The sequence below is a fragment of the Hyla sarda genome, chromosome 4 (assembly GCF_029499605.1).
Source record: "Hyla sarda isolate aHylSar1 chromosome 4, aHylSar1.hap1, whole genome shotgun sequence".
Classification (NCBI taxonomy): domain Eukaryota; kingdom Metazoa; phylum Chordata; class Amphibia; order Anura; family Hylidae; genus Hyla; species Hyla sarda.
The window spans coordinates 175,010,355-175,037,562 of NC_079192.1; the positions used below are offsets into that span (position 1 = coordinate 175,010,355).

At 44.4% G+C, this 27,208-nt stretch overlaps 1 protein-coding gene across 6 annotated transcripts in view; it reads right to left on the reverse strand.

Moving 5' to 3' along the window:
• The window catches only part of VPS13C (vacuolar protein sorting 13 homolog C), a 773,393-nt gene that overhangs the window by 48,950 nt on the left and 697,235 nt on the right, over window positions 1-27,208 (reverse strand). For all 6 annotated transcript variants that reach the window (XM_056572804.1, XM_056572802.1, XM_056572807.1 and 3 more), the window contains one exon: window positions 3,054-3,168. In XM_056572804.1, the coding sequence (XP_056428779.1) occupies window positions 3,054-3,168 (115 nt within the window). The remainder of the gene's footprint in view (window positions 1-3,053; window positions 3,169-27,208) is intronic.

The following is a 27,208-nucleotide window of genomic DNA, read 5'->3' on the forward strand; positions in this document are numbered from 1 at the left end:
AGTATAAGTCCACGCACATTAGGTTGGCAGTATAAGTCCCCGCACATTAGGTTGGCAGTATAAGTCCCCGCACATTAGGTTGGCAGTACAGTTCCCCCACATTAGGTTGGCAATATAGTTCCCCCACATTAGGTTGGCAATATAGTTCCCCCACATTAGGTTGGCAGTACAGTTCCCCCACATTAGTTGCAGTACAGTTCCCCCACATTAGGTGCAGTACAGTTCCCTACAGACATACAGCCTTCAGCCATATACAGTGTATGGCTGGAGGCTGCATGCCTGTTTACTGCCCCACTTCAGTCAGGGGACCGGGGTCACGATCTTCTGCTATGGCCTATAGTTAACGCGGGGGCCGCCGCAGAGAGCTAACTGCCGGGACATCCTTGTGTCCTGAAAAGATTTTTCGGGACACAGGGATGTCCAGAATGCGATGGGGCTGCGAGCTGTGTTGGCCGCCCGGTGCCCCTGTTGCTATGGCGCCCTGTATGGCCGCACAGCTCGCACACCCCAAAGGCCGGCGCTGCCTATGTTCACATGACTGTTCTGAAAAATGTATGCGTATGAGGGGACGGAGGACGAGGAGCACAAAGAGCTGGCCCCCTTCTCCATTGTGCAAAGGTGAATATTTGCATACAAGCAACAGAGTCTACAACGGGACCACGGATCAGAGTAATACATAATTTTACTCATGTTCCCCAGCACTATAACCCTGTGGATTCAATAACTATGCTACTCATATGTTTTAGTCAGTCCACATATACATGGAAAGAATTATGCAGTCAAATATATCATTTGTTGAAATGCCCTGGAACAGCAAGATCAATATGTATTCTGACCTTGCCAAAAAATATAAATACAAAGCAACGATAAACAAAAACACATTCAACTAAATATAAAGCTAAAGATGTAAACTTTTAGGCATAGAACATGTACCCATGAGAGCAAAAATATGTGTGGCTGTAAAAAAACTGACAAAAATAACAGAACATAAATGGATACTATTTATATATATATATATATATACACACACACAGACATATATATATGTATACATACACAGTAGAATCTCCCAATAGCAGACACTCACAGGGGGAAAAAAAAAAGTGTCCGCTATTGAGAGATGTCCCCTATTGGTAAAAAAAAGGTTCAAAAATCTTTCTAAATGATTGAATACTGTACTGTACTCACTCCACCAAAGTGTAATTACCTATAAAACATGATAAAAAGCAATATTACTATAGAATCTCAGAGCTGTTCAATCAACCCTCCTATACCATTTCAACCCTCCCCTGCCATTTCATTCCCACTTTATTAGCCTCTGTGCAAATTCATCACCCATTCTGTACCACCCCCTGTGCCAATATTTCCCCCACCTGTGCCAAATCATCCTCTCCCTTACCCCTTGTGCCACATTATTTCCCCTTTCCTCCTCTCCCTGTTGTTCTTCTTACTTGGCCAGCAGGCTCAGGTACAGGGGCTCTCAGCGGGTCCGACGTCCTCTGCGCTGCAGTCACTGAGAGGCAATGAGAAGTGGTGGCTGTAGCACTGACAAGTGACGGTCCAGATGCCACTCGTCAGTGCTCACAGCCGCTGCTCTAAGTAAGTGCAGTGCAAGTGAAGTCAGGAGAACGTCAAACTTGCTGAGAGCCCCTGTACCTAAGCCTGCTGGCCAGGTAAGAACAACAGGGAGAGGAGGGAAGGGGAAAAGTTATGTGGCACAAGGGGTTTGGGGGGGATGATTTGGCACAGGAGGAATAAAGAGGTACAAAGGAATAAGGGGGAAAGGAAATAGCACAGGTGGAGGGGATGAAATGGCACAGGGGGAATAAAGGAGGGAAAAAAATGGCACAGGGTGTGGTAAAGAGGGAGTGCTGAATTTGCAGAGGGTAATAAAGCGGAATGAAATAGCACTAGGGGGATTAGGGGGAAATGATGTGGCACAGGGGGTAATAAAGAGGGGGATGATTTGGCACAGGGGGAATAAAGTGACATTGGGGGGATCAGAGGAGGGCGAATGATGTTGCTAGAGGACGTACAGAAGCAGGAGACTGCTGTTTAAATAGTGGTTTTCTGTTTTTGTGCTGGGCCTGCTGCAGGGGGGTGCAGTGGGGGCACGAGCCCCTTACTGGGGTATTGGCTGTACCCCACTGACGGTGGCTCTGTGTATAAGGTAGGGCTAGCACATAAGCCTGGTTGCCACCTATTGGGAGTGTTTGTCCTCTATTGGGAGTGTTTTGTCCACTATTGGGAGTGTTTTGACTCCTATTGGGTGTGTCCACTACCACTATTAGGAGTGTCCCATATTCGCAGGGTTCGAATACATTAAGTCTTATGGGACATACAGGGAATAAAAAAACTGTCCGCTATTGGGTGGTGTCCTCTAAGGGAGATTTCACCCATCTCACCTACAGGTGGAACTATAGAACTAGGGTGCTACTGCAAAGACTGGAAAGGCGGCTGTACATAACTATTGCATTTACAGAGACAGTCAGAAATAGATTTGCCAGACTTATTTGCTTAGCATTTCGAACCAGGAATCCAACTCTGATAGAATGTGGGGAGCTGAAAAACCAATCAAAAGTATCTTGGCAAAGACAATGCCGCGTGGTATCAGTGCCCACTCCATCCATCATATTTGTTGAGAACCCAAAGAATCTATGGGAGGAAAATTACCCTGAAGTCAGAAAAAACCTAGGTGTGAGAACTACTTCTAAGGCTCCTTTCACCCTTCCGTTATGACACGCCCATCAGGGGAGCCGGGGAGAATAGCGGAAGAAAAAAATACTGCTTGTGCAGACTTTTTCTCCTGCTATTCCCGTAAAAAAAAAAAAAACAATGGCACCCAACGGACCCCATAATAGTAAGTGGGAGCCGCTGGGTCCTGTTGTGCCCCGTCACAATAATGGCCATTAAAGGCACAAAAAAGAAAAAACAGACTTTAACGGCCGTTCTTGACAGCAGTGTGAAAGGGGCCTAATACAGAAACAGATATTATTAGGAAGAAACTGATTAGTCCATTGAAGATTACCCAAGAGAGTTCAATCAATACATACCTCAAAAAAGTTCAGACCCTGAGCTTCATTTTGATTGTAAGGTCTTATGATTCCATCTTCATGAATAAAACGAGGAGGGCGAAGTGGAGAAACATCTTCTGTAGATTCCGCTACTCTAAAGAGGTGAAATAATTGTGTAAGCATTAAAGACAACAACATTTTCATATATAAGTCCAACCTATATATAATGTATACACTGAGGGTGTAAATTAAATTAGGCTAAAAAAAAATATTTTAGAAATGACAGGCTTACTCTATAAAACATATATTTGGAATTGTATGACACAGGTTATACATATTATATGATATATATTAGGGATGTAAGAAAAAATCGATTCGCGCGATTATCGCGATTTTTTGTTCCGCGATACTGAATCGATTTAAAAATTCTGAGAATCGATTTTTTTTATAAATTATTATAATTAACATTTACTGTATTTCACTCACTGAGTCACAGTCCTATTTGTCTGTCTTATTTTTTTTATAACACTTAAACTCCTGACCACTAGTTGGCAGTGTACCTGTTATCAGCTCTGTCCCACTCGCAGGCTGCTACCGCGAGACTACAGACTCAGAACAAACAGGAAGGAGAACGTACGCACTCACAGGACAACTCTCGCGGGATCTTGTTCTTTCTCAGCTAGAATAAGTTTTCCCAAGCTTTTAATAGGGAATATCGCGATATATCGCCAACATGACAGTATCGCGATATATTGCGATATATCGAATCGCCACCCTGGTATCGCGATTCGAATCAAATCGCCAAATTATTGCCGATTCACACCCCTAATATATATTATTATATGTCATATTATATATATTATGACATAGCTGTTATACAGTTCACATCAATGAAACTAGCCCTGTGCCCAGGCTGCAAAAACATAAAAAACAAACTGACCTTCCTAGTTCCCCCATTGTGCCGGGATCGGTGTCCCGTTCCTCCGCTGCTGCTCGTCGTCCTGCTTAGGCTCGAAACGTCACAGTGAAGTCAGCGCATAGCCGGCCGAAGTGATGCCCCAGCCGGTGATAGGCTGAGCGCACTGTCATGTAAGGAGCTGGGGCCCCATCTTCTCCCTCCTGACAAGACAGTGTGCGCTGAGCCCATCACCGGCCAAGGCGGGAGATTGTGGCGACCGGCAACGCGCTGACTGCACTGTGACATTTCAAGGCTAAGAAGAAGGACGACGAGCAGTAGTGGAAAAATGGGATGCAGGTACCGGCACAATGGGGGAACATAGGAAGGTGAGTTAAAGTTTGTTTTTTATGTTTTTGCAGCCCGGGCACAGGGACAGGTAAAAACTTTTCGTCAAAGTTCTCCTTAACATCCTTAACCAAAGTGGCCAATAATCTGCGGACCACAAAAGCATCATGCCAATATTTTGTGCTCCTCGTCCTTGACTTTTTTTCTGCCTTCGACATAGTTGACCACTCTCATTCCTCAGCCCCACAAATTTGGCCCTCTCCTGGATCTCTTCAACCGTACTTTCAGTGCCTTCACCTCAAGAACATTTCTGCTGTGACTCCCAACTTAACTACTGGTACATGCCCTCATCATCTCCCACTTAGACTCCTTTGAGACATTCTTTGAAACACTCTTGGTCCCCTCCAATCCATCCTCAATTCTCCAGGCTGACTAATTCAAACCTCCCCTCAATCAATCCCTTCACTGGCTATCTGTGGCCCAACAAATTAAGTTAAAATTGGTAACTATGACATACAAGGCCACCCACAAACTATTCCCTTTGTAAATTTTTGACCAGATCTCCCAATACTGCCACTCACATTATTTCCAATCCTCTCAAGACCCCTGCCTGTGTTCTCCCCTTGTTGGCACCTCACACACCTGTCTCCAATAACCCTCCCGTGCCTCCCCTGTATGCTGGAACTTACTATGCAGACATATCAGGCTCTCACCAACCATCAAGGCCTTCATAAGCAACCTGTATTTCAGAACAGCCTACAACTACCGTGCTGCCACTGTATTGCCCAATGAACTGCTACTTCGTTACCTGGTAAAGGATCAACAGCTGTGTCCCCCACCTATTGTTTTCCTCCCCTTCACCTGTAGATTGTAGGCCCTTTCTCCTTTCATATCAGGCAGTCATTTAATGTTTAAATCTGAGTTGGATCTTTTTGTCCTCTTATGCAACCAGTGGTGATGTCACTCACAGGCAAGGAGCGTGATTGCGGAGTTCTAACGGGCAGGAGATCGGTACAGACGCCACCGGCCGGGGCTCTTTCCCGACCCTAGCACACATTCACAGTTACAAGAAATTACATCCTGGAGCGAAGCACCTACGTATGAAGACCTCAGAATATAGAAGGAGACAAAACCCCAGGTACTGCTGTATATAGAAAAACTTCACGGGACATATGAACTCTGCAGAACATTTCTCTATACAACATACTAGGTATAGCAGTAACGGAGTGACCACCAACTGCGGGCAGCATAGTATCTCCGCAAGTACTATCTATTTTGGTAACCATCGTCTTATCTGACAGTTTACATATGATTATGCTCCCTATTAATGGCACTTTATGAATGGAAACTGTCTACTTTATCTAGATACGCAGATCGGATTACTATATGAATACACCTTATAACACTACAGAGACTCATACTTTTTTGTACTAAATAAACTCAGTGGACATAAAACATCGCTGGATGGAAGGAATGTGAGTCTGCAGAACATTTCTCCCTACACAGTATCACATGCCTTAGTTTGTCTATAATATACACCTTTATATATATAACTGTCTCATCTTTTTAGATACCTAACTAGCTTATATTCAGTGGACAAACCGAACCCCAGGGATTGCATGAGTTTCTTTAACAGGAAACACAGATCAGCAGATGCAGAACTTTGCGCCACAAGTGAGCCATTTCTTTGTATCTGCTATCTCAATCAACCAATTGTTCTTAAACATATTTATGAAGAAATTCTTGTATTTTTTATAGATCTATCTGGAGGGAATCACACAAATACTACTGCAGGATTTTCTTGACAATAAGCACTTTTTATTTATGTCTGGTTTTTATTACCCTATCTGTGAAGTGCTGGTATTACGTATGTTATGTTTAAATCTGATTGTATTTGTGTTTGTGTAATGATATTTATTTTAACCCCATACAATGGGTAAAGTGCCCTGGAACATAGGGGGCTATAGATAATTTTTTCTATTCCTTTAACACAAGTATAATGGCAGGTTTTAAAGTTGTACAGCAGTTGCATTACTTCTGTATATCAAAAGTTACACATAATGCAGAGTATTCTAATGACTTAGACACAACATGTGCCATTTAAGCATTAAAAAGAAAGGTGTTCATTCCAAGTTCCATCTTTATGAAAACCTGTGTTTATACCAGAAGCTGTCTGTGCCAGTAAGGCAAAGGCTTTCTAGTTGTATCAAATTCAACTAATTTTCCATATGTGGCATTGTTTATCAGCCTGCCTTCCTACTGATATGTTGCATACTATCCTACAAATGGGGTACTGAGGTAATACAGAGTAGTAGGTCAGTTTAAATGATAATTTCTCTATACAGTCATCCACAGAAAGTATTCACAGCAGCACACCCATTCAAGCAAGTGTAGTTTTGAAATTGTTCTGCAAGAATATTGAGCCTTGCAGACAGTATAGATTCTTTCAGTTACTGAGAAATCTTCCATAAGATTAAATGGGTTATCTAGCATTAGGAAAAAAAATTATAAAAAGAAAACTGCACCACATTTGTCTGAAGGTTGGGTTTGGTTTTGCGACTCAATTCCATTGAAGTGAATGGTTGCAATACCACACACAACCTGCAAACAAGTGTGGCTCTGTTCTATTGCTTAATAACCCTTTTAAGATCTGGGGACTGTAAAGGCCAAGGAAACAAGGACAACTTGCTGTCGTGTTCCTGGAACCAATCCATGACTAAATGACCGTTGTTACATGGTGCTTTTTCATGCTAAAGGTGTCCTTTTTTAATAGGTGAGATGGCTGCCATGAAGGGATGAACTTGTCAAAGTAAGCACTACTGTCCAGACATCCATCGACAGGTATAAGGGGACCACCAGCTTGAACTGTTGACAACCGACAGGAAGAGTTCATCCACTTATGCCACTTGTGCAAATTTTGACCCTCCCATCACCATGGTACAACAGAAAGGCAATGTTTTCCACTCAGTGATCAAAATTGTGTGCTCTTTTAGCCACTAAAATATTGCCTGTCTTGTTCCTTTAGATAGCAATGGCAATCTGCTAATCTAGTCTATCAGTGCTAAGGTCGATGGGTAGTTCAGATCCATTCCTGACATTCTCATTTGGCACCTTTTGTCGATTTTCACATCTACGAAGTCCGCTTTCAGCAGATGTTGCTACATGAGAAAGCCCCACAAGTTTAGTAGTTTTTGAAACCTAGACTACTCTAGCACCAATGACTATACCTCACTCTAAGTCACTCAGATCACCCGATTTTCCAACTCTAATATGGAATCACATAAAATGAATACCCATAACACTTGCTCGTTACATTTAATGGGCAGGTGTCTCTAATGTACATTAAATGTGTGTGTGTATATATATATATACAAAAATCCTGTGCAATTGCATTAACCCAGATAATGTATGGAGTGGCAAATATCCTTGTTGAAATTTAGAAAGTCAGAAGCATCAGAGATAACATGACTTCATGCCAGTAGCGGTAACAAATCATTAAAGGGATACTCAGCTCTCTCATGCCTTGTCCTATGTATTCGCTCTGTGCACCAGATGACTGGCGAGCTGCGTCTGTGATCACAGGGGGTCCCAGCAGCCAGACCCCAGCGATCAGACATCTTATCCCCTAGCCATTGTATAGGGATAAGAGGTTTAGGAGCAGAGTACCCCTTTAACATAAACAACTCTTCTAGAATAAAACCCGTTGACCTAACACAACACAAAAGCATACATAAGGCATTTATTTCCTTAACAGGTGGTTAAAACATACAGGAAATTGTAGTATGCTTTCCTTTATCCTACTACACTAAAGTAACAATATGCTCAGTTACATTATTTACAGTCAAACTCTTTTTAGTCATTACAATCTGCAATGACCTGCTCAAAAGAGCTTACAATCTAAGGGAGAAAACGAGAGTAGAACATGTCGAAGCAGTCCATGTACGTGCCTTGTCAACTGAACTGGTAGCTTGGAATGCAAAACTATTGGGAAATTATGAGGACTCCAGTAAAATGTCTTTTAAAATGTATTTTTTCAGTAACCACATAAGTTTTTAAACTGGAAGAGGAGCTCCAAAGAATGCTAGAATCCCAGGAAATGCAGCTCCAAAGGAATCCACCAGAAACATGTGACAGGAAATAATAAGAAAGATAATAAGCAACAGGGGTTGGAGCAAAATATTGTGATCTAGATTACAAAACAGTCCAAGGCAATGTGCACAAGTGGGATGGAATGTGTTATCTGAATGAGAAGGACAAGGCAAGAAGCAGAACTGCCCAGGAAAAGATGCTTGTTTACTGAGGAAAGATCTTAGCAGCTTCCTTCTAAATGTAGTAGAGACAGCATAAGAAGGACATCGCAAGTCAGCAGTGCTATACAAGGAGTGATATGATAAATAAAGCAAGATAGTTGCAACATATTGTGCAATCTGCAAGTAAAAAAAATAAAATAAAAATGATTCCTTACCCGAATCCGTTATCGAGTTATATCACAATATTGCAATATTAAACTAGTGGTGGGTTTAAAGACTATCTGCACTGCTCAGCTCATCAATATTCATCTCCTTCTATTTGATAAGCGGAGAGGTGGGAATGGAACCCAAGGGACAATGCTAGAAGTGCCACTACTCTACAAACCCTCCTCCTGTGCAGTTAAGCGTTAATTTGCATATTGCAAAATTGTGCTATAGCTCGGGAACGGATGAATGGGACAGGATAAGGAATACATAATTTTACTCAGGATCACCCACACTACCCACCTGTATATTCAGGTTAGTGGGTGGATCTATCTTAAATAGAATAGTGCAAAAAGAAGTAAGCCCAAGCTAACAAAACCAAGAGAAAATGCATTTTTATTGGGTTGCATAGGTCTTGCAGAGGCAGAGAGTAGCCTGCTCAAAGGGGTAATAGTCAAGACGCAAAATAAATGAACCAAGATCATTATACCATTGTGGTGGGAAGAACAAAGAAAGTGCAAAAAGAGAAATATGATTGTTTAATTCAGAACATCTGCTCAGTTACTGACTATGCTGTTCTTGGGGCTTCTGAGTGCCGTATGATCCTATATATATTAACCCCTTAAGGACTCAGCCCATTTTCACCTTAAAGGGGTACTCCGCCCCTAGACATCTTATTCCCTATCCAAAGGATAGGGGATAAGATGTCAGATCGCCGGGGGGGCAATACAGGGGCCGGAGCATCGTTACGTCATGGCTCCGCCCCTGGTGATATCATGGTCCACCCCCTCAATACAAGTCTATGGGAGGGGGGGGGGGGGGGGGTGGCGGTCGCCACACCCCCTGCCATAGTCTTGCATTAAGGGGGCGGGCCGTGATGTCACGAGGGGCGGAGCCATGACGTCACACTGCTCTGACCCGTGTCGCCCGTCATTACGCACATAAAATGATGGGGTTACCCCAAATTTTTCTTTTTTACAAGGGGTAATAAGAGAAAATGGACCCCAAAATTTGAAGCCCAATTTCTCTCGATTAAGAAAATGCCCCATATGTGGACGTTAAGTGCTCTGCTGGCGCACTACAGGTCTCAGAACAGAAGGAGTGCCATTGGACTTTTGAAGACAGAATTTTGATGAAATTGAAATCGGGTGCCATGTGCATTTACAAACCTCCCATAGTGCCAGAACAACAGAAACCCCCCATATGCTACCCCATTTTGGTAACTACACCCCTCACAGAATTTAATAAGGTGTGCAGTTAGAATTTACACCCCACTGGCTTTGACAGATCTTTGGAACAGTGTGCTGTGCAAATGAAAAATTAAATTTTTCATTTTCATGGACTACTGTTCAAATAATCTGTCAGACACCAGTGGGGTGTAAATGCTCACTGCACCCCTTATAACATTACGCGAGGGGTGTAGTTTCTAAAATGGGGTCACATGTGGGGGGATCCACTATTCTGGCAGCACGGGGGGTTTTGTAAACACACATGGCCTTCAATTCCAGACACATTCTATCTGAGCATTGTAGTGCGCCCGCCGAGCACTTTACATCCACATATGGGGTATTTCCATACTCAGGAGAAATGGGGTTACAAATTTTGGGGGGCTTTTTTCCTATTACCCCTTGTAAAAATGAAAAATTTGGGATAACACCAGCATTTTAGTGAAAAAAAATATATTTTTAACATCCAACTTTAATGTAAATTCTTCAAACACCTGTGGGGTGTAAAGGCTCACTAAACCCCTTGTTACGTTCCGTGAGGGGTGTCGTTTCCAAAATGGGGTCACATGTGGGTATTTTTTTGCGTTTATGTCAGAACCGCTGTAACAATCAGCAACCCCTGTGCAAATCACCTCAAATGTACATGGCGCTCTCACTCCTGAGCCTTGTTGTGCGCCTGCAGAGCATTTTACGCCCACATATAGGGTATTTCCGTACTCAGAAGAAATTGTGTTACAAATTTTGAGGGTCTTTTTTTCCCTTTCCTTTTGAAAAGTATGGGGCAACACCGAAATATTAGTGTAAAAAATGTAATTTTTTTACAACAACATGCTGGTGTAGACCCCAACTTTACCTTTTCATAAGGGGTAAAAGGAGAAAAAAAAAACCAAAATTTGTAGTGCAATTTCTCCCGAGTACGGAGATACCTCATATGTGGCACTAAACTGTAGCCTTGAAATATGACAGGGCTCCCAAGTGAGAGAGCGCCACGAGCATTTGAGGACTAAATTTGGGATTTGCATAGGGACTGACCTGGATGCAAGAATTACACTTGCCTCCAATACAAAAATACCCTACGGCAGTGTTTCCCAAACAGGGTGCCTCCAGCTGTTGCAAAACTCCCAGCATGCCTGGTCAGTCAATGGTTGTCCGGCAACACTGGGAGTTGTTGTTTTGCAACAGCTGGAGGCTCCGTTTTAGAAACCGTGCCGTACCAGACATTTCTGATTTTTATTGGGGGGAGGGAGGGGGGTAACTGTGTAGAGGTATGTGTATATGTAGTGTTTTACATTTTATTATGTGTTAGTGTAGTGAAGTGTTTTTAGGGTACATTCACACAGGCGGGGGTTCACAGCGAGTTTTCCGCTGGGAGTTTGAGCTACAGCGGAAAATTTGCTGCATCTCAAACTTTCACACAGGCGGGGGTTCACAGCGAGTTTTCCGCTGGGAGTTTGAGCTACAGCGGAAAATTTGCTGCATCTCAAACTTGCAGCGAGAAACTCACTGTAAACCCGTCCGTGTGAATGTACCCTGCACATTCACATGGGTGTGTGTGTGTGTGTGGGGGGGGGGGGGATGCGCAAACCTCCAGCTGTTGCAAAACTTCAACTCCCAGCATGTCCTTTGGCTGTCTGTGCATGCTGGGGGGTTGTAGTTCTGCAACAGCTGGAGACACACTGGTTGTAAAAAAAAAAGATTGTTACTTAACTCAAAGTTTTGCAACCAGTGTGCCTCCAGCTGTTGCAAAAGTACAACTCCCAGCATGTACGGACAGCCAAAGGGCATGCTGTTGCAAAAACTACAACTCTCAGCATGCAGTGACAGCTGAAAGCCATGATGGGACTTGTAGTTATGCAACAGCTGTAGGCATACTGCTACAACTTCCAGCATGCCCTTTGGCTGTCCGTGCATACTGGGGTTTGTAGCTATGCAACAGCTGGAAGCACACTGGTTGCAAAACACAGAGTTTGTTACTTAACTCAGTGTTTTCCAACCTGTGTGTCTCCAGCTGTGGCAAAACTACAACTCCCAGCATGCATGGTCTGTCAGTGCATGATGGGAGTTATAGTTTTGCAAAAGGTGGAGGCACACTGGTTGGGAAACGCTAAGTTAAGAAACAGACAATTTTTCCCAACCAGTGTGCCTCCAGTTGTTGCAAAACTAAAGCTCCCAGCATGCCTAATCAGCCGAAGGGCATGTTGGGAGTTGTTGTTATGCAACAACTGGAGGAGAACAGTTTGGAGACCATTGTGTAGTGATGTCCAAACTGTGCTCTTCCAGATGTTGCAAAACTACATCCTCCCAGCATACTGAGACTGTCCAGGCTTGCTGGGAGTTGTAGTTCTGCAAAATCTGAAGGGCCAGATGTTACAGAACTACAACTCCCAGCACACCGATCCCGCCACTGCCTGCCGCTAGTCCCGCCGCGATAGTCAATCCCACGCCACTCCGGGACCCACTGCCATCTTCCCCCCACTCTGCCTGGACATCCAGGGGCGGGCAGAGCGGGGATTTCAACTTTAACCCCCCGCCCTCAACTGCCATTGGTCAGTCAGTCCTAACTGACCAATGGCAGGGGATAGGAGGAGGTGGCATCCCTGCCTCCACGCTCCTATCCTTCAGGATGGTCGGAGCTGTCTATGACAGCTCCGATCGTCCCTATTTTCTGGGCTAACGGGTCATCAGAGACCCGATCAGCCCGGAATTGCTGCAAATCGCCGATCTGACATGGGACGTTGTCACGGGATGACTGCTGAATAATTTCAGCAGGCATCCCGGATCGGTCCCTGCCCAGAAATACCCAGAGCGTACAGGTACGCCTTGAGTCCTTAACCCCTTCCCGCCAATGGACGTGTATACACGTCCATTTTTTCCCTGACTTAACCCAAATGGACGTGTATACATGTCCATTACATTTTCTATCACCATGTCCGTTGGCATGGTGATAGAAACTTCATCGCAGCTGTTCTGAACAGCTGACCGATGACACTATGCAGCTGGGGACCAATCAGAATGGCCCACTGCTGCTGATCGTTGTCATTTGTTAGTCAGTTAGTGACTGACTAATGATAAGGACTTGCAGGGTTCCGGGCTGATCGGGTCTCTGGTGACCCGATCGCCCGGAAAATAGGGATGATCGGAGCGGTCAGAGACAGCTCCGATCATCCTGAGGGATAGGTGCGAGGTGGCAGCTGCCACCTCGCTCCTATCCCCTGCCATTAGTCAGATATGACAACTAAACAATGGAAGTTGGGGGCGGGAGGGGCTTACCGTGGAAATCCCCGCTCTGCCCGCCCCTGGAAGTCAGGCAGAGTGGCGGGGGCGGGAAGAAGATGGCGGTGGGTACCTGGGGACCGGCGGCAGGATCAGCGGTAAGGAAGCAACGGCGGCTGTGAAGGTAGCAGTAAAGATCGCAGTAAAGCGATATTTACTGCTGCCTTCTAGGGGTTGCCAAACTACAACTCCCAGCATGCCCAGACAGCTAAAGGCTGTCTGGGCATGCTGGGAGTTGTAGTTTTGCAACATCTGTAGGGCCACAGTTTGGAGACCACTATACAGTGGTGCCCAAGCTGTAGCCCTCCAGATGTTGCAAAACTACAACTCTCAGCATGCCCAGACAGTCCAGACATGCTGGGAGTTGTAGTTTTGTAACATCTGCTCCTTCAGATGTTGCAGAACTACAACTCCCAGCATGCAAGCACAGTCTGGGCATGCTTGGAGTTGAAGTTTTGCAACATCTGGAGGCCTACAGTTTGGACACCACTGCACAGTGGTCTCCAAACTGCGGCCCTCCAGATGTTGCAAAACTACAATCCCAAACATGTCCTTCGGTTGTCTGGGCATGCTGGGAGTTGTAGTTTTGCAACAGCTTGAGGCACACTGGTTGGGAAACACTGAGTTAAGTAACAAACTCTCAGTATTTTGAAACCAGTGTGCCTCCAGCAGTTGCATAACTACAACCTCCAGCATGCCCGGACAGCCATAGGGCATGCTGGGAGTGTTAGTAGTATGTCTCCAGCTGTTGCATAACTACAAGTCCCGGCATGCCCTTCAGTTGTCACTGCATGCTGAGAGTTGTAGTTTTTGCAACAGCGGAAGGCACACTGGTTGCGACGTTTGTTACCTAACTCCGTGTTTTGCAACCAGTGTGCCTCCTGCTGTGGCAAACTACAACTCCCTGCATGCACTGATAAACCGTACATGCTGGGAGTTGTAGTTTTGCAACAGCTGGAGGCTCACTGGTTGGAAAATATTGAGTTAGATAACAGAACCTAACTGAAGGTTTTCCAACCAGTGTGCCCCCAGCTGTTGCAAAAGTACAACTCCCAGCATGCACGGTCTGTCAGTACATGGAGCTGGAGGTTTGGCCTCCCATGTGAATGTACAGGGTACATTCACACGGCGAGTTTACATTGAGTTTCCTGCTTCAAGTTTGAGCTGCGGCCAATTTTTTGCCGCAGCGCAAGCTCCTAGTGGGAAACTCACTGTAAACCTCCGCCTGTGTGAATGTACCCTAAAAACACTACACTACACTACACGCACACTAATAAAGGGTAAAACACTACATATACACCCCCTTACACTGTCCCCAAGAAAAATGAAAAACTTATTGTACGGCAGTGTTTCCGAAACGGAGCCTCCAGCTGAAAAATTAAATACCCACATGTGAGCCCATTTTGGAAACTACACCCCTCACGGAACATAACTAAGGGCATAGAGAGCCTTAACACCCCACAGGTGTTTGACGAATTTTCATTAAAGTTGGATGAGAAAATGAAAAAAAAAAAAAATTTTCACTAAAATGCTGGCGTTACCCTCAATTTTTCATTTTCACAAGGGAAAATAGGGAAAAAGCCCCCCAAAATTTGTAATCCCATTTCTTCTGATTAAGAACATACCCCATATGTGGATTTTAAGTGCTCTGCGGGTGCACTACAATGCTCAGAAGAGAAGGAGCATCATTGGGATTTTGAAGAGAAAATGTGTCCGGAATTGAAGGCCACGTGTGTTTACAAAGCACTCATAGTGCCAGAACAATGGACCCCCCCGCACATGTGACCCCATTTTGAAAACTACACCCTTCATGTAATGTAATAAGGGGTACAGTGAGCATTTACGCCCCACAGGTGTCTGACAGATTTTTGGAACAGTGGTCCGTGAAAATTTAAAATGTAATTTTTCATTTTTCCAAAGATCTGTCAAACACCAGTGGGGTGTAAATACTCACTGCACCGCTTATTAAATTCTGTGAGGGGTGTAGTTTCCAAAATGTGGTCACATGTGGTGGGGTCCACTGGTCTGGCACCACGGGGGTTAAATGAAATCTGTAAACTCTGTACCAGGTATGGAGCTGCAGATCCCAGTAGATAGGTGTCATACCTTTAGTTAAAGCTGCAGATCACCATTTGTAAAGTAATAAAATTACCTTTTTGTTGTAAACAGTGAAGAGTTTAACTGGTGTTGCAGCTGCAGCAGTGCCTCCTACGTCCCCCAACCTGGCATGCTTGATGTACAGGTCTTGGCTGCAGCACAGAGCCCTGTATTTGAATCAGTCAAAGAAGGCCAGAAAGGGGAGGTAGGAGGCGTTGTCGAAGCTCAGCACCACCAGTTTGATCCTTCATCTGTTACTAAAAAGGCAGTTTTATAACTTTAAAAATAGCAATCAGCACAACTAAAAGGTATAGTAAATTTTATCACCCCTAACACCAGTCTGCTGGGATCTACAGTTCGATACCAGGTACAGAGCTGAAAGATTCCATTTCTTAACCTATTTATTTGTACTGAGTAACAAACACTTTATGGAAATATAATAGTGTGCAAATATAATTACAGGGAACATCTAGAGATATAGGCCCAGATTTATTAAACTGTGTGAGAGAAAAAATTGTGAGATTTACCCACAGCAACCAATCACAGCTCAGCTAACAAGCTCTGGTAAAGTGAAAGCTGATCTGTGATTGGTTGTTGTGGGAAAATCACTATTTTTTTTCTCTCACACAGTTTGATAAATCTGGGCCTATATAATCCGGGCTCTAGGTCAATGCAATTAAAACAATACCCAATTTATATAGTTTTTCTATTATTGTACTACTTTAAAAAAAAAATGCTAACTTTTTTTTAACAAAATAAGTATACAAAAAATTGTCCTTTTCTGACCACTATATTTTTTTCCATATACAGGGATGTGTGAGGGCTCATTTTTTGCACTGTGATCTGTAGTTTTTATCTGTACCTTTTTTGTTTTAAGAGGACTTTTTGATCACTTTTCATAAAAATTTTTTCTGATAGATGGAAAAATTTGTATTTTTGATATTTTTTTTAGGTTTCCGACATTTACTGTTCGGGATCATAAACATTTTTAATTTTTTTTTTGCAAATAGGGGAAATAAGGGGGATTTGATTGTTTATTAGGGGAGGAAGTTTTATATAATTTTACAAACTTTTATTTTACACTTTTTAAGTCCCCATAAAGGGGACTTTTATTTGCAATTGTTAGATTACATTCAATGTATAATGCTATGCCTACATTACACAGTGAGAGCGGCGATCCACTTAACCAGGCTCATCATTGGATCGGCGATCAGGGGCAGGTAAGGGGTCCCATTTTAGCACACCGATTTCCCGCGATCACGTCGTGGGGTTTCGGTGAGCTCCACTGAGCTACCAGCAAATTTAACTTTAATTTTAGATGCCATGATCGACATTGATCATGGTGTCTAAAGGGTTAAATGACCGGCAGAGATGGGATCGACGCATTAGCAGGGAGTGTTTGGCTACTGATGGCTACTGAGAGTTGAATGCAGCTCCTGTGCTCGTTTCAAAGCCACTTAAAGGGTAACGCTCATAAAACTTATTTTTGCTATTGCAGTCCTTATGGTAAATAAAAAATATTTCTAATTTACTTAGTTTAAAAAAAAAAATAAAGTTTTCTATGTTTTGGTTGTGCTTAACCCCTTAAGGACCAGGCACGTATGAGTAGGTCCCTGCGCCCGAAATCTTAAGGACCAGGCACGTACTCATACGTCCTGGTGATTTCCGGTCCCTGCCGCGCACCGGGCAGAGATCGGAAGCGGATGCCTGCTGAAATGCTTCAGCAGGCATCAAGGGTCTCTGGGACCCGATCGCCTGGTAATTTTGCATGATCCCGGTTGTCACAGACAGCAAGGACCATGCTGAAGTATAGGAGCGAGGTGGCAAGCCTGCCACCTCCTCCTATCCACTGCGATTCTTCGATTAGAACTAACCGATCAATCGCAGGGGGGGGGGCGGTTACTTCCTCCCGCCCTGCCCGGCCCCTGGAAGTCCGGAGAGAACGGGAGGAAGACCGGGAACGGGAGGAAGACCGGAGGACGCGGCTGGGGACGGGGGAGTGCGGGGGACGGGGGAGTGCTGGGGACAAGCCCCGGTACTTACCTCGTCCCTGAAGATCCGGATCCTGGCGGCGGAGATGGCGGCAGCAGCGACAGGTGAGTGGATCTTCGGCGGCGTTGCAGGACCTTTGCAGCAGTCCAGACCTCCGTAAAGCGATCTGGACTGCTCCATCTGGTCCCCTTACACTACAACTCCCAGCATGCCCAGACAGCCCTTGGCGTCTGGGCATGCTGGGAGTAACAGTTTTGGAACATCTGGAGGTCCACAGTTTGGAGACCACTGTGCCCTTCCAGATGTTGCAAAACTACACATCCTCAGCATGCCCTTACTGTCCAGGCATGCTGGGAGTTGTGGTTCTGTAACATCTGGCCCTTCAGATGTTGCAGAACTACAACTCCCAGCATGCCTGGACAGTTTTGGCATACTGGGAGTTGTAGTTTTGCAACATCTGGAAGGGCACAGATTGGGAACCACTGTATTAGTGGTCTGCAAACTGTAGTCCTCCAGATGTTGCAAAACTACAACTCCAAGCATGCTGGGAGCTGTAGTTCGGCAACATCTGGCTCTAAAGATGTTGCCGAACTACTACTTCCAGCATGCCTGAGAATGCTGGGAGTTGTGGTTTTGCAACAACTGGAGGCACACTGGTTGGGAAACATTGTCTGTTTCCTAACTCAGTGTTTCCCAACCCGTGTGCCTCCAGCTGTTGCAAAACTATAACTACCAGCATGCACTGATAGACCGTGCATGCTGGGAGTTGTAGTTGTGCAACAGCTGGAGGCCCCCCCCCCCCTGTGAATGTACAGGGTACATTCACATGGGCAGGGGGCTTACAGTGAGTATCAGGCTGCAAGTTTGCGATGTAGCAAATTTTGCGCGGCAGCTCAAACTCACAGCAGGAAACTCGCTGTAATCCCCCGCCCGTGTGACTGTACCCTAAAAACACTACACTACACTAACACAAAATAAAAAGTAAAAAACACTACATATACACATACCCCTACACAGCCACCCTCCCCAATAAAAATGAAAAACGTCTGGTACGCCACTGTTTCCAAAATGGAGCCTCCAGCTGTTGCAAAACAACAACTCCCAGTATTGCCGGACAGCCGTTGACTGTCCAAGCATGCTGGGAGTTTTTCAACAGCTGGAGGCACCCTGTTTGGGAATCACTGGCGTAGAATACCCCTATGTCCACCCCTATGCAAATCCCTAATTCAGGCCTCAAATGCGCATGGCGCTCTCACTTTGGAGCCCTTTCGTATTTCAAGGCAACAGTTTTGGGCCACATATGGGGTATCGACGTTCTCGGGAGAAATTGCCTAACAAATTTTGGGGGGCTTTTTCTCCTTTCACCCCTTATGAAAAGGTGAAGTTGGGGTCTACACCAGCATGTTAGTGTAAAAAAATTAATTTTTTACACTAACATGCTGGTGTTGCCCTATACTGTTCATTTTGACAAGAGGTAAAAGGGAAAAAAGCCCTCCAAAATTTGTAATGCAATTTCTCCCGACTACGGAGATACCCCATATGTGGGCACAAAGTGCTCTGGGGGCGCACAACAAGGCCCAGAAGGGAGAGTGCACCATGTACAGTTTCCAAAACGGTATGCCATGTGGGGGTTATTTTGCTGTCCTGGCATCATAGGGGCTTCCTAAATGCGACATGCCCCCAGAGCAAAATTTGCTCTCCAAAAGCTAAATGTGACTTCTTCTCTTCTGAGCATTGTAGTTCGCCCGTAGTGCACTTAAGGTCCACTTATGGGGTACCTTCATACTCAGAAGAGATGGGGTTACAAATTTTGGGGGGTCTTGTCTGCTATTAACCCTTGCAAAAAAGTGAAATTTGGGGGGGGGGGAAACACACATTTTTGTGAAAAAAAAAATGTTTTACATATGCAAAAGTCGTGAAACCCCTGTGGGGTATTAAGGCTCACTTTATTCCTTGTTATGTTCCTCAAGGGGTCTAGTTTCCAAAATGGTATGCCATGTGTTTTTTTATGCTGTCCTGGCACCATAGGGGCTTCCTAAATGCGACATGCCCCCAAGCAAAATTTGCTCTCAAAAAGCCAAATATGACTCCTTCTCTTCTGAGGATTGTAGTTTGCCCGTAGTGCACTTCAGGTCAACTTATGGGGTACCTCCATACTCAGAAGAGATGGGGTTACAACTTTGTGGGGTATTTTCTGCTATTAACCCTTGCAAAAATGTGAAATTTGGGGGAAACACATTTTAGTGAACAAAAAAAAAATTTTTTTTTTACATATGCAAAAGTCGTGAAACACCTGTGGGGTATTAAGGCTCACTTAATTCCTTGTTACGTTCCTCAAAGGGTCTAGTTTCCAAAATGGTATGCCATGTGTTTTTTTTTTTTTTTTTTTTTTACTGTTCTGGCACCATAGGGGCTTCCTAAATGCAACATGCCCCCAAAAAAACATTTCAGAAAAACATACTCTCCAAAATCCCCTTGTCGCTCCTTCGCTTCTGAGCCCGCCGAACAATTTACATAGACACATGAGGTATGTGCTTACTCGAGAGAATTTTTCATCAAATTTTGGGATTTTTCACCAGGAAAGGATACAAGTTACCACAAAATTTTACCACTATGTTAAAGTAGAATATGTCACGAAAAAACTATCTCTGAATCAGAATGATAACTAAAAGCATTCCAGAGTTATTAATGTTTAAACTGACAGTGGTCAGATGTGCAAAAAACGCTCTGGTCCTAAGGTGTAAAATGGCCTGGTCCTTAAGGGGTTAAAAAAAGCTCAAGAGCACAATTTCCCCCATCTCATACACAGACTTTGGACCGAAGCCCAAACACAGGATGTGCAGCCTGGAGTGTTGAGGGGGGGGGGGGGGGGGGGGGTAGGAGTGTCCATCCTCATCCATTCATAGCTCTTCTCACACTTAACTGCCATACGCTGTTGGTTGGACACCCCCCCCCCCCCCCCCTCAGCACTCCAGGCTGCACTTCCTGTGTTTGGGCTTTGGTCCAAAGTCTGTACATGAGATGGGGGAAAGTGTGCTCTTGAGCTTTTTTAAGCACAAATAAAACAGAAAACTTAATTTTTTTTAAACAAAGTATATTAGAAATATTTTTTATTTACCATAAGGAGTGCAATAGCAAACAATTGTTTTAATGAGTGTGCCCATTTAAGGCATCAGACTGTACAGATATACCCTTGGTCCTTAACCCCTTAAGAACTGAGTCCTTTTTTGCAATTCTGACCACTGTCACTTTATGCATTAATAACTCTAGGATGCTATTACAGATTATTCTGATTCAGAGATTGTATTTTCGGCATTACTTGCATTCTTTCTTGGTGAAAAATCCCAAAATGTCATGAAAATGTTGAAAATTTAGCATTTTTCTAACTTTGAAACTCTCTGCTTGTAAGTAAAATGGATATTCCAAATAAATTATACATTGATTCACATATACAATAGGTCTACTTTATGTTGGGCATCATAAAGTTGACATGTTTTTACTTTTGGAAGACATTAGAGGGCTTCAAAATTCAACAACAATTTTCCAATTTTGCACGAAAATTTCAAAACCGGAATTTTTCAGGGACTAGTTACGTTTTGAAGTAGATTCGAGGGGCTTTCATGTTAGAAATACCCCATAAATTACCCCATTATAAAAACTGCACCCCTCAAAGTTTTCAAAATTACATTCAGAAAGTTTGTTAACCCTTTAGGTGTTTCACAGGAATAGCAGCAAAGTGATGGAGAAAATTCAAAATTTTCATTTTTACACTCTCATGTTCTTGCAGAGCCATTTTTTTTTTTTTTTTTTTACAAGGGGTAAAAGGAGACAAATCCCCCCAAAATTTGTAACCCCATTTCTCTCAAGTAAGGAAATACCTCATATGTGGATGTAAAGTGCTCCGTGGGTGCACTAGAGGGCTCAGACGGGAAGGAGCGACAATGGGATTTTGGAGAGTGAATTTTGCTGAAATGGTTTATGGGGGGCATGTCACATTTAGGAAGCCCCTATGGTGCCAGAACAGTGAAAAACACCCCACATGGCATACTATTTTGGAAACTACACCCCTCAAGGAACATAACAAGTGGTACAGTGTGCCTTAACACCCCACAGGTGTTTGACGACTTTTCGTTAAAGTCGGATGTGTAAATGAATTTTTTTTTTTTTTTTTTTTACTAAAGTGCTGTTTTCCCCCCCAAATTTCTAATTTTTACAAGGGGTAATAGGAGATAATGCCCCCCAAAATGTGTAACCTCATTTCTTCTGAGTATGGAAATACCCCATGTGTGGACGTCAAGTGCTCTGCTGGCACACTACAATGCTCAGAAGAGAAGGAGTTACATTTGGCTTTTGGAAAGCAAATGTAGCTGAAATGGTTTTTGAGGGGGAATGTCGCATTTAGGAAGCCCCTATGGTGCCAGAACAGAAGAAAAAAAAAACCCACATGGCACACTATTTTTGAAACTAAACCCCTCGAGGAAAGTAACAAGGGGTACAATGAGCCTTAACACCCCACAGGTGTTTGACGACTATTCGTTAAAGTAGGATGTGTAAATTTAAAAAAAAATTATTTTCACTAAAATGCAGTTTTTTCTCCAAATTATTCATTTTTACAAGGGGTAATAGGAGAAAATGCCCCCTAAAATTTGTAACCCCGTTTCTTATGAGTACGGAAATACCCCATGTGTGGACGTTAAGTGCTCTGCTGGCGCACTACAATGCTCAGAAGGGAAGGAGCGCCATTGATCTTTTGGGGAGAGAATTTGGTTGGAATAGAAGTCGGGGGCCTTGTGCGTTTACAAAGCCCCTCGTGGTGCCAAAACAGTGGACCCCCCACATGTGACCCCATTTTGGAAACTACACCCCTCACAGAATTTAATAAGGGGTAAAGTGAGCATTTACACCCAACTGGCATTTGACAGATTTTTGGAAAAGTGGGCTGTGCAAATGAAAAATTACATTTTTAATTTTCACGGACCACTGTTCAAAAAAATCTGTACACGTGTTGGGCGTAAATGCTCACTGTACCCCTTATTACATTATGTGAGGGGTGTAGTTTCCAAAATGGGGCCACATGTGTCCATTGTTCTGGCACCATGGAGGCTTTGTAAACACACATGGCCTTCAATTCTGGACAAATTTTCTCTCTAAAAGCCCAATGGCGCTGCTCCTCTTCTGAGCATTGTAGTTTGCCCGCAGAGCACTTTACATCCACATATGGGGTATGTTCTTACTCAGAAGAAATGGGGTTACAAATTTTGGGGGGCTTTTGTTTCCTATTTTCCCTTGTGAAAATGAAAAAGTTACAGTAACACCAGCATTTTAGTTAAAAAAATAAAAAAAATTTCTTCATTTTCCCATCCAACTTTAATGAAAAATTCGTCAAACACCTGTGGGGTGTTAAGGCTCACTATACCCCTTTTTACATTCCGTGAGGGGTGTAGTTTCCATAATGGGGTCACAAGTGGGTATTTATTTTTTTGCGTTTATGTCAGAACCGCTGTAAAATCAGCGACCCCTGTGCAAATCACCAAATTAGGCTTCAAATGTACATAGTGCGCTCTCGCTCCTGAGCCTTGTTGTGCGTCCGCAGAACATTTTACGCCCACATATGGGGTATTTCCGTACTCAGGAGAAATTGAGTTACAAATTTTGGGGGTCTTTTTTCCTTTTACCTCTTGTGAAACTAAAAAGTATGGGGCAACACTAGAATGTTAGTGTAATTTTTTTTTTTTTTTTTTTAACAACAACAGGCTGGTGTAGACCCAAGTTTTTATTTTCATAAAGGGTGAAAGGAGATAAAGTCCCCCAAAATTTGTAACTCAATTGCTCCCGAGTACGGAAATACCCTATATGTGGCCCTAAACTGTTTCCTTGAAATACGACAGGGCTCCGAAGTGAGAGAGCGCCATGCGAATTTGAGGACTAAATTAGAGGTTGTATAGGGGTGGACATAGGCGTATTCTACGCCAGTGATTCCCAAACAGGGGGCCTCCAGCTGTTGCTAAACTCTCAGCATGCCTGGATAGTCAGTGGCTCCAAACTGTGGCTATCCAGATGTTGCAAAACTACAAATCTCAGCATGCCCAGACAGCAAACTGCTGTGTGGGCATGCTGGGAGTTGTAGTTTTGCAAGATCCAGAGGGCCACAGTTTGGAAACCACTGTATAGTGGTCTCCAAACTGTAGCCCTTCAGATGTTGCTAGGCAACTCACCGGCTTCTGTAGCCTGCAGCACGCCGCACCGCCAATCACCGCTGCTGATGGTAAGTGGCCCTCCGGCGCCGGTCACTGTCTGGACTACTGTGGGTGGGCAGAACAGGGGAACCGAACTTCAAACCCCCTGCCCCTCGATCTGCTATTGGTCACTTCTGACAGACCAATAGCAGGGATAGGAGTGGTGGCCCCCCTGCCACCTAACTCCTATCCCTTAAGGGGGACCGGGGGTGTCTTGGACAACCCCATCCCCCTATTTTTCCAGGTCCCCGGAGACCCAGAATCGCCGCAGATCGCCTGTCTGAATTACTGGTTTGCGTCGATAGCCGACATAGGGGGTCTAGGGACCCCCCTGGGCGATGTGCCGGGATGCCTGCTGAATGATTTCAGCAGGCATCCCGGTCCGGTCCCCGACTGGCTAGTGGCGGGGACCGAAATTCCCACAGGCCTACCCATACGCCCTCAGTCCTTAAAGACTTTAAAACGGGGGCGCATGGATACGTCCAGCGTCCTTCAGGGGTTAAAGGGGTACTCCGGTGGAAAACTTTTTTTTTTTTTTAATCAACTGGTGCCAGAAAGTTAAACAGATTTGTAGATTACTTCTATAAAAAAATCTTAATCCTTTCAGTACTTATTAGCTTCTGAATACTACAGAGGAAATTCTTTTCTTTTTGGAACACAGTGCTCTCTGCTGACATCTCTGTCCATTTTAAGAACTGTCCAGAGTAGTAGAAAATCCCCATAGCAAACATTTGCTGCCCTGGACAGTTCCTAAAATGGACAGAGATGTCAGAAGAGAGAACTGTGCGGTCTTTGAGTCTGGGGCCTTGCCTGACTCTAGGAGAGAGGCTCTGATTGTAGTAATACCTAAACCTGGTAAAGATCCGACATTGCCAGACTCTTATCACCCCATTTCCCTCATCAATGCGGATATAAAAATTCTAGCAAAGGTCGTTTCCTCTGTAGTTCACCCTGACCAGACTGGGTTCATGCCCGGGGAGCGACTGACATTAATGTTAAAAGACTCCAGCTTAACATTTCCGCAGCGGAGGAGGGTAGATCCCCTGGTTATGTGGTTAGCCTTGATGTATATAAGGCCTTTGATTCAGTCGAATGGCACTATATTTGGTTCTTGATGCGACTCCTCCGCTTCGGACCTGTTTTTCGTAAATGGGTTTGGCTGCTGTATGACTCCCCTAGGGTCCGAGTATGCACTAATTTGGAGATCTTCGGGTCATTCCAGTTGGGCAGGGGCACTAGGCAAGGATGCCCCCTATCACCCTTTTTGTTTGCCTTAGCTGTAGAACCCTTGGCGGCGGCCGTTCGCTCTTCTGCCTCAATTAAGGGGATCACTAGGGGTTCCCTGACTGAGTAGATATCTCTATATGCAGATGATACTTTGGTTTTACTTGGCTGACGTGGGGACTACCTGGCTGCTCTATTCTGTTGTTGGAGAGGTTTGGGGAGGTCTCGTGTCTGCGGGTTAACTGGGCTAAATCAGCCCTAATGTTCTTGTCCCGAGAAGGGGTTCTGCCCTATGTACTTCCTAATGGGTTGCAGGCAGTGTGCCACTTTAAATATTTAGGAGTGGAGGTGTCCCCTAAAACTCTGAGTTTATGGCCCTTAATTTAGATCCTCTACTCAATAATACACTTACTAGGTTACAAGCGTGGGACTCCTTGCCCTTGTCCTTGGCTGGTAGGGTTAACATTTTCAAAATGATCTTTCTCCCCAAGTTCCTCTACCTCTTTCACTTGTCCCCTATTATTCCTCCCAAGGGTATTTTTGTTAAACTTAACCAAGCTCTGAGATCCTTCTACTGGCAGAATAAACCTCTGAGGTTGGGAAAGGCTCTACTCCAGGCGCCTAAGTAGCAGGAGGGACTAGCCGCCCCTAATATGCATAATCCTTTTCTAGCCTCACAGCTGGTGTACGTGGCCTGGTGGATCAACCTGGACCTTTCCAATGCCTTCCCCGCTTTGGGGGGGGGGGGGGTAGCTCTCCTGGGCTCTTATGAGACGCTGACTAATACGTTATACAGGTATGTTCCCTCACTATCTCTACCGGCCGCTATTAAGACGGTTGCTGCGGTCTGGTTGATGGTCACCGGATGCTTTCCTCAGCCTGTTGTCTCTTCTAGAGCACCCCTGTGGGGTAATCCACATTTGGAACACCTACGGGGGTTGGAGACAGCCGGATTCTGGAGCTCCCAGGGAATTAAATTTGCCATGCCCCTGTTTGGAGTTGACTCTGTCTTCCCTTCATTTGCTGAGGTTAGAGAACGTTTTAATGTCCCTCAGGATGCACACTTCTGGTATCTTCAGTTGGTGACATGCGGTCTCTGCACAGTTTGGTTCCCTGGCGGTTAGCCCTGTCTTTAACGAATTGGAGCTACTCCTAGGGACCACCGACCTGGCGAAGCCTTTTACCCAGAGTTATGCTTTGCTGCAATCAGTGGGTCCGGACCGGTTTGCAGAAGCGCAGGTGAAGTGGGTTGAGGATATTCCCAGTCTCTCAGAGGATATGTGGAAGGAGGTTGTTAAGACGTATTATTCTACAGTAGTCAGTGCTCGGGATATGCTTATTCAATCCAGGTTTGTTCTCCGGTTGTATTATACTCCATAGACTACATCGGATGGGGATCTCGGGGTCGGAGGTCTGTTTTAGGTGTGGTAGAGAGAGGGGAACCTTCTTACATGTGGTTTGGACTTGCTCCTGCGTTGTACCCTTTTGGAGGGAGGTAATGACATTCATGTCGGATCACTTAGAATTCCCCTTTGTTTTAACGCCGGAGGTATGTTTACTGGGGGTTGTTAATGGGTTGGTGATGGGCTCTTACAGGCGCATTTTGATCAACTTTGTTTTGTTTTGTGCGTGCAAAGTTATAGTGATGTCCTCACCCCCTCTGGCCCAGTGGATAGCCCTAGTTAATAAATATGTCCCATTGTACCATGCCCTTTATGTCAGTAGGAAATGTCCGAAAACATTTGACAAGATCTGGGTTCCATGGTTGTTGTTGGATGTCTCTACTTATCCTCCAGTTCGGGAAGCCTCTCAGTCGTAGAAGGACTAATTGGAACTGAGGGGCTCCTAGGGTATGTTTGGATGTGTGTGTGTGAATGGATTGTCTAGGTGTGGTCTTTGTGTACTGTTGGTCTGGGTGGGCCTCCCATCCCTCGCTTAATCATACTCGCCACAGTTTCTGTATAGCTATTACTTGGCATGATTGTGTTGGGAGAGGAGGGGGGAGGGGGACTGTTATTTGTCTGTTCAAGTTGACTGAAAACAAATAAAAATGTTTTAAAAAAAGAAGAGAGCACTGTGCTCGTGATGTCAGCAGAGAGCACTGTGATCCAAAAAGAAAAGAATTTCCTCTGTAGTATTCAGCAGGTAATAAGATAAGAACTGGAAGGATTACGATTTTTTAATAGAAGTAATTTTCAAATCTGTTTAACTTTCTGGCACCAGTTGATTGAAAAAAAATAAAATAAATAAAAAAGTTTTCCACCGGAGTAACCCTTTACATTTTTTAAATCAACTGGTGCCAGAAAGTTAAACAGATATGTAAATTACTTAATCTTAATCCTTCAAGTACTTATCAGCTGGTGTAAGCTCCACAGGAAGTTCTTTTCTTTTTGAATCTCTTTTATGTCTGACCACAGTGCTCTCTGCTGACACCTCTGTCCATGTCAGG